We start from the raw sequence: 8,974 nt of genomic DNA on the forward strand, positions 1-8,974 counted from the left end.
GGTCGCTCTGAGACTAAATGACCATTAGAATTTGCTTACGATGACAAATTTTACAAACTGGAGTTACAAATGTTCCCCGATTTGTTTTAATTTGCTGTTTAAAGGTTGGTAAGAATTCTTGAAAAGTGACGAAAATATCCGAATCTCCTTTGACAATAGTCGCTCCTCTTAAGCTTCAAGGACCAATCTCCCCTGTCACTCAGAGGAGACTATGCTCTTGCATCCTGAGCGAACTTGCCCGCTTAATCAAGTACTAACAGAACATGATTAAATTGTCCTAGGTACCTCTGTCCTTCAATCCCTACCGAAAATGAAACCAGTTTGTATGACCTGTGGAGTTCATGATGATGCTGGGTAAATAACTTTAATCTCAGTAGCTGTGACTAAGAAGGAGGGACTTTAAATTTAACATGGAATAGAGGAAACTTGTAAACCCGCTCCATCCGTTTCCTCAGTCTCCAGAATCCAGCTTGAAGTACCCCTTAAGTCATTTAAGCAGTCTTCTTTCTGTGACCTCTCCTTTCAACCTAGTTCCCAGATCTCCAGTGGCGATAATGGAAGGGAGACCATGGGACCAAAGTTGTTCTTTAAAATTGTCCTGCCAAATTGTCAGTCCGCCAAACAGAGACACCGAAACTGAACTTTTAGGAAATGGGGGCTCGAAAGTATCCAATAACTTTTAAAAATGTAAAACAGCAGACTAACGATTCTCAAGCTAACACATGTAAAGCTCAACTCGTCTAGGTATGCGAGACTGCCATTCCGACGGTAGAAATCTTACCAAGTGACTGAATCTGCTCTCAATCTTTTTGGATGTTTATGAACTAAGACGAAATTGAGGTTCGAAAACGAATATACAACAGAAGAAAATTAGTCAATATCCGGCCCCGTTAATCTCACACTTGTTAATAACCCAAGTGGGGTTACAAGTATTGTCGAATCGAATCGAACGACTCGTCACGGTTGATGTCGACCCGTCATACCGGAAGTCGATTTGCAAGACACTTAGAAAATATTCGGCGAGTAACTACGAAAGGAAGTTGGAGATATTGTCGCATCGACTCGATTCGACTCGAATCGAACGACTCGTCACAGTTGATGTCGACCCGTCACAGCGGAAGTCGATTTGCAAGATACTTAGAAAATATTCCGCAAGTGGTTACAAAAGGGGGTTGCAGATTTTCTCGAATCGAACGAATACCCTAATTTAACGCTCAAGTATGTATTGTCTTCTTTTGCGAATCGACTTCCGGTGAGATGGATCGACTTTACTGATGACGAGTCGTGTCGACCCGTACGAATCGTGTCGATTCGTCAACATTCAATGCCCCTATTTAACGCTTTAGGAAGGAAGAAGGTTCATTTTAATATTGATAATATTCTGACGATGGACTTCCGGCCGTTTCACGCTTTAAGAACGTGGAAGGTTCATGTTGTCATTTTCTCTTTTCATACTAACCATTTTCACACATTGCTCACGCCCCTCGACTTCCGGTATGTTAACGCACGATTCGACTTCCGGTATACCATGCTACTCATTTCACACATGCTTACCGCCCTCCACTTCTAGTATGTTAACGCACGATTCGACTTCCAGTGTGTTGATTCGTCAGCGACCATCGTAACGGTTTGGATGTATTGGACATGTATGATTGAGGCCATCCAAACAGAAACCACATTTCGAACACCACACCTTTGGTCTTCGTCAGGCAGTGAGGTTAATTGAACATGAGGCCCCAACAACAGAATATTCGTTCGTTCGTTTTTATTACAGGTGCGTTTTGATGTGCTGTCATCAATGCATTTCGCTAACATCATGAATAATAATGACTCATATGCTTAAACTACTATTTAATCTGTTATGATAATGATTAATTGGTGCATCAGTTAAGAAGCTGTTCCACTTTGTAGCCCACAAACAAGGATTACATCGTGTCAGCGAAGGAGGGATTACATCACTGTGATATTCTTCGTAAACTTCTGTTATTCGTCTACAGAATGAAAAATAAGGAGACAAAACAACATAAGCAAGTACGCAAAATATAGCTCGATGCCAATCAATTCCCTTACTTTAACCGTTAGACTCCCAAGATCTGATTGAAATTCTCCCTTTCAGCTCTTATACTTTGACCAGTAAACATGCAAGTTCAGAAAATTTAGTGATCTATCAGGAAAAATACCTATCAGCCGATAGATTTATCTCATCTTTTAATCTGCATGCTCGCTGGATAATGTATTTAAAAATAAGCGCTAAAAAGAAGTTACATGCTCATTACTGCAAAAATTGAAGGGATGCCATATCTAATGTTTGAGCTTTACTGCCATATTGCAATTACGTATGTAATTAAAACTATAAAAAAATTCTCGAACGTGATTGGTTATCACCATCCCGATTTCAGTACTAAAAGGACAGTGTACGCGTCATGCTTGTAATTGGACAGTTTAAAAGGAGAGTTATAGGGACAGTCAACTTGTCATACCTGCGTAAGTGGACAGAGCGCGTAATGTGCGCGCGCTGTTGTCTCGCATTTCGCCGATTTAACTGTTGTTTTTAATGTAAAGGTCAAGTCTCTTTCCAAAATGTTTTGATTAATTGGTAACAGGACTTCGAGTCGTCCAATTCTTTCTGGTAATGATACTCGTAATTGACAAATCGAACTCTTGCTTCGCGTTCGTCTGATTTTATTTATCACTAGTATGATTAGCGACCGTATCGAATTCCACCCAGTCCAATTACCATTACAACTGGCCTTAGACCTGGGCACTACTCTTTAATGAAAACCAGTCCATTGCGCTGAGTTTCCACTCTGCCCCACCTCCATTTCTCTCCCCCCCCCTCCCTTGCCGGTACACTGATCCTTTGATTTCACTTGTTGGAAGGAGTCGTTGTGAGGGTTGAACGTCTCTGCGTAAAACCCGTTAACCGTTTAACTCCCAAGATCTGATTGTTAATTCTCCCCTCTAGCTGCTACACATATCCTTGTAAATTAGTCATGAGAAGTTGGTGTAAGATCAAGATAACTTCTACCTGATAAGTTTGAATATTCTCATCGCCTGTTTGCTGGGTAATGTAAGGATATCAAAGGGAGAAGTTTCGTGTTGATCATTTCTGAGAGTAAAGCACAATAATCCAGCCAGGGATAAAAAGTTCAACTAGTAACTTACTTTGACAAGAGTAAGAGTAAAGCTCCATTCTCATTGCGATGTGAAGAGACCATTTCATCGGGAGAACTCGAACGAAGCGAGCATAAATGACCGGGTAAAGATCGTGATACACAACTGTGTTCCTGTCAGTGTTTCCTAAGAAAACCTGAGTAGAATAATAAGGAATGTAAAATTGACGAATGTATGCATTACACTGGAGCGGTAACTCTAAACCTAGAACCTTAGTTGATGCTTTTCTACATGTTCATCAGCAATCAAAAATGAATATAGATATAAACTAACAGAGTTTGATCTCACTAATTTCTACTACTCGTCTCAGACCCACCAAAAGCAAAAAAGAAAAGCTCATATTTGAATATATGATGAACCTCGTAATAGTCCAGCTGCCTGTCAGGTGGCTGTGGCGTAGCGTTAGTGCATTGGAGCGAAGAATTCTAAGGTCTCAGGTTCTATTGCTCTTAGGGACTCTTGATTGTTTTTCGTTGTCTCACCCTCCCAGCAAGAAAAAAAGAAAATATTTTGTTCAAAAAGTCATTAGTATTCATACCGTTTCTGATGTGTCTCCATTTCGACTGTAGACACTGTAAGTTTGTCCATCGTCACCATATTGTAGCTTGTATTCAGTAACCCACTGATCGTAATCATGTCTCCCCTGCGTCGCTATGCCTATTACACTTGTGATATGCTGAAGATCTACTTGCAGCCATTGGTTGGTGTTTAGCAGACCAGCTGCCCAGCCAGCAGATACCAACGTCAACGGGTCTCCCTTGAAATGTAACCTTGCATTTCGCGAGTCATGCTTATAATTATGAATAGATGATGCAGTGATCTGCGGGTCAGAAATAACTCCATTTTCCATACCTAAGGGAACTGGGCCTTTTGGTGATTCCACACATGTATTTTAGACAGAGAAAGACAATCACACATATTGACAAGTTTACAGCTTATTGCGGATGTTTTCAACATTTGAACAGAAATATCAAAATCAGTACAGTTTAAAGTTTCGACTTCTTTTCAAGGATTTAATTAAGAAAAAAAAATTAGCAAGTAAGAACTCTCCGTATATTAAAAGTCTCTGAACTTCAAGTGATAGTTAAGGTCATCTCGTACCCCCGGACTGTATATAATACCGCGGCACCTTCGGAGTATCTAGAGGTTTTTTCGGATAGGGATTGTCTCATAAAATCCCTAGATGTGCTTAATGTGTCGTCGTAGGCACAAACTGCATTTGAAATTAAGAATAACTTTTAATTGGGAAAATACAGATCTTCAACGTCTTAGACAACTTGTTATTATTTTCATCTTTTTTTTTTGTTCAGCAATGACCCTCGCAGTATTTTCCCGTTCAATAATTTTTTTTAAAACCACATTCGAGGACTTTGAAGGTGGCAGATAAGGTCCAGAAATGGTTCGGAGAGGTTCACCACGATGGGACACTCATTGACGGGAGGCCTCTTGACACAAAAACAAGAGGCGAGTAACTCCTCAGTGGTGTAAGTGCAGGGTCTTAGACATTCATTTTAAGATTATTTTTCTACTCAGCCCTACTTACATTTGTAGCTGACGACTTTAAACTCTTCCTTGAAAACTTGACAGTTATGCTGCTCAGACATGAAAATATTTATTTCTTTTTTAATCAAGAAATCAACTAGTCATCCTTGTTAATCATCAAATAGAAACTCATCTTTAAATTTTTAGCCTAAAGCTAAAACTACAATTTTGTGTCTCAAATAAATGTTACCCTCTTTCAATCCACAAAATCATTTGAGAAGACTCAACACAATTAATCTTATTGTGCTTCGGAGCACTTTGCAAGTATCATTTCTTTAAAGATACAGAAAATTTGGAAAGTAGCCTATTTTATATTTTTATGTCAACATTCGCAGTAACGCCGCTAATCATTCTCCACTCGCATTTATAAATAGAGATGAAAACCCGACATTGCACCTTACTATAACTTGACAGGGATCAAGGGATAGACGCATTACTGATGCAGATGAGACAGATGATAAATGTTTACTTCTAACGTCGAAGCGAAAGCGAAAAGATAAGTATTTACCAGACTGAGATGTCAAGAATAAAATAAAATCTCAGGTCAGAGGCTTTCGTGTTCTGATATTCCTCTAACAGAGAATTCATCAGTAAGCTAGTTCCCTTCTCGTGACAAAGAGAAGATCATAGCTTTTCCGTCTTTTATTTAGATGTGTTCCAGTAGATAGACACATACACACTTTTTTAAGATGCCCACCTCTTGCATGGATCATTACTTAAAATAGATAAGACAAATTTTTGTTACCTTTTTGACATATAATTGAGTGTAAATAGCTTCTTCGTCATATTCCAGTTCTTTTCCTTCCTTAAGAGGGAAGGCTCCTCTGTCGTTCAGCTCACAGGTTCCCTCAGTTTTGGAAACTTTTCTGAAATTTGTTGAAACGCATCGAGGGTCTCTCTGACATAGCAAACCACAGGATATCAGGCTTGCAAAGTGAATTGTTTTGAGCCTAAAGCCTTTGAGTCGGCGATGATTGCGAGTTATCACAGGACAAGAAAGAGACGTTTCCTTACAAAGAAATGCTTGAGATGCTATGACCTCGGACAATAATAACACAATTAAAACAGCACACAGAAAAAAATTCATTTCAGATTTTTTGCGGTCGATACTTCGGCCTTCGGTGCGTATAGTCAACTTTGTAACAGCTTCGGGAAGATTTTAATTAATTCAAAAGAAGTCCATAGATGTTTATTTAATACATTTCTTTCCAATTATGACAATGGACGGGCTAATTGAAAGGATGCTCTGAGAGCTGAATAACAGAATAATTAATATTGTAATCGTTAAGTAAATGTTAAAGAGAAATATATTTGTCCGTGTGAAGTGTTAATTTCGTCAGCCATTTCTGTCTTAATAAACACTGAAATATATCATCTTATTCAAGGAACGAAACCAAAAACAAAACAAAACTGTGAATTTCGCCTCCCCTTAAAATTCAAATCTAGTTTATTAGTAGGTCAACTCGAAAGGCCTTACTGCCATTGTGAAGATGATAATTGATACCCGGTTAAAATTTCAGATCCACTTTATCAATTGTTATCATTCAAATGCTGTTGTTGTAAACTATGGAAGCTTCAATGCAGTTTTTGGAATGGTAATTGGTATCCGGCAGTTTCTTTATAATTTATTCAGCACTTATTGTCTTAAAAGAAAAACTCTCTTCGTAACCAACACTTATTCTCATAAAGAAAACACACTTTGTAGTAAACTACACACAGCCAGTCATACTTGAGTCGAGGATAAATGCGATTCTACTCCCAATCAAACTCTGCAAAAATAAGCGGCTGATCTCTCTTAACTCTTGACATCTGCCGAAAATGAAAACTCTTTTGTCTCATATCGCTTTAACTTACATGTTAGCCGACTATCAGGATTCACCTTCAAATCTTTCATTCTGTAAGCTTAGCATCCAACAGTTTGCAATGTCAAAGAAGTTAGGTTAGGTTAGCTTTCAGTGAAGTCGCCTTTGTATGCCCAAGCCGGAAACTGAACTAATCTTAAAAAGTTTATGTAAGCAATGTTGTTATTTTCAATCACAGTATGTAAGCTGTCAAGAAGTTGAACATGGCGCAGCAGTTCGTACTGCGAACTAACACACTCAAAAGATTAGATCTATACGTAAAATATCCCAATAACATCTGCATATCAGAGAATATTGTGGTATTTCTGCCAAAGCGGATAAAAACAAAAGGATGGATAAAAATAAAACAACGATTTAGTGTCCTTAACGTTGTCGCTCTAATGGCGGTAGTATATCCGTTTAGTATAAAAAAGCCGTCCATCCCCCTTGATCACAATGGCTGCCGGCGTATCCATCAGAACAGGTGCACTTGTACTCATTAGCAATATTCCTGCACAATCCACCCTTTAGACAAGGGTTTTCTACACAGTGGTTAATGTCTGCGCAAAATAGAAGACTGAAATGATGTCTTAGTTGGAAATTGATGTCGATTCAGAATACGAGACTCCAAAAGAGCGTGTTCATTCGTTTTTACAGGTGCGTTTTAATGTGCTGCCACGGGTGCGTTTTGCTTCTATCGTGAATCAGAAAGACTATTAAGCTAAAACTGTCAATAATTAACTAGCTAATCAGTCCAGCAGCTACTATTCTCGGAAACCAAAATCAACAATCACATCGTGTCAGTAACGGAGGGATTAAATCACAGTGACATTCTTTTTAAAGTGCTGTTATTCGGCTACAAAATGAAAAGTAAAAAGTAGAAAAAAAACAGTATTAATAAGAACGTACAAGATAGTTTTGGCCGTTTTTCTCAATTCTCCTGCCTTGACCGTTAGACTCTCAGGATCTAATTGAAAATTCTTCCTTTCAGCTCCTATACTTTTATTTGTAAACAGGTTCAAATAATTTGATGCTCAATCAGATACAAAACCCATCAGCTGATAGATTCATCTCATTTTCTCGCCTGCTTTAAGGTTATGTATTAAGAACCTAGGGATAAGTTTCATTTTTATCACTGCTAAAAGTTTAAGTAATGCGATGTAAAATGCGTGAACTCCTATAAACGCTAAGTGTGAGCATTAAGGTCAGTTCAGTGACTTTAAACAAGGGAACTATTCTTTAATTTAGTGTCAGTCTATTGTAGTATCCAGTGTTCTCCTTTTCAGGCGGTAACCGGTAACATTTACCGCCTGTAGTGCCTCTTATTACCGTTTAGAATTGCTTGGAATTCTTGAAATTCAACAGGTAAAAGGATTGCTTTACCGGTTTGAAAATTTATTTTACCTGTCATGCTTAAAATAAGGGAGAACACTGATACAGTATCTGTATTTTATTACAATATTTATCAGTATTATTATATATCAGTACATCATCTGTACAACTTATATTTGTATGGTCTACCAAAGGAATCACTCAGGAAACTAGAGCGCGTTCAAAATGCAGCAGCCAGGATTGTTACTCATACGCGTAAATGTGATCATATAACATCAGTACTTTGTAAACTCCACTGGTTGCCTATTGAAGAGCGCATTGTTTTAGGATTCTTTTATTGACATTTAAATGTTTGAACCGCTTAGCGTCAACATTCCTCTGCGATCTTATAACAAAATATGTGCCCAGACGCTATTTAAGATCAATTAATGGCCATCGTTTGGTTGACGTTGTTTACAAACTTACCAGATATGGTTCAAGATCATTTTCTATAGCCTCGGCTAAACTCTGGAACGCACTGCCGCTGGAAATCCGTTCAAGCGTCAATTTGTTGCAATTCAAGCGCAATCTTGAAACACATCTTTTTAGGAAAGCTTTTTAACCAGATATTTTACTATTGGTTCGTCAGTTAAATAGTTCTTTAGGTAGGTAGGTAGGTAGGTAGTTAGTTAGTAAATTTCATTACGAGGTTTTATTATTCTTAGTTTTTATACTAATTTTGACAGCTTAGTTATTTAATTAGTTAGTTTATCGTACTCATGTTCTAGATATTTCTACGTGAGATATTTTCAAATCATTGCATAGCGCTATTGGATAGCGATAGAAATAACATTATATAAATGAAGTATTTTTATCATATTAATCTCAGATTCGTCTGTCGCGAAAAATTAAGGACTTTTAATATTTTCCTGTTGCGGACTAGAAGAGCCAAGGTGTTCAATGCCAATTTTTAATCATGTTATTATTATTATTATTAATATTTTTATCATTATTATTATAATTATTAATCAATACCAGTTTCGCCCTAAGAAGTGTAATACCAGTTTCTGAACCTTTACAGCTGTACAAAGTTCCTTTATTGTGCT

General features: G+C 37.8%; 1 protein-coding gene across 1 annotated transcript; it reads right to left on the reverse strand.

The window, feature by feature from the left end:
* Window positions 1-1,897: 1,897 nt before the first annotated feature.
* LOC136279635 (retinoschisin-like) lies at window positions 1,898-4,778 on the reverse strand. Its single transcript, XM_066163574.1, has 4 exons — window positions 4,718-4,778; window positions 3,713-4,041; window positions 3,166-3,310; window positions 1,898-1,991 (listed from the first exon to the last, which is right to left on the reverse strand). The coding sequence occupies exons 1-4, from the start codon at window positions 4,776-4,778 to the stop codon at window positions 1,984-1,986; spliced, it is 543 nt and encodes a 180-aa protein (XP_066019671.1). The 3' UTR covers window positions 1,898-1,983.
* Between the last annotated feature and the right edge of the window lie 4,196 nt (window positions 4,779-8,974).

The sequence above is a fragment of the Pocillopora verrucosa genome, chromosome 3, assembly GCF_036669915.1.
Source record: "Pocillopora verrucosa isolate sample1 chromosome 3, ASM3666991v2, whole genome shotgun sequence".
In the NCBI taxonomy this organism is placed as follows: domain Eukaryota; kingdom Metazoa; phylum Cnidaria; class Anthozoa; order Scleractinia; family Pocilloporidae; genus Pocillopora; species Pocillopora verrucosa.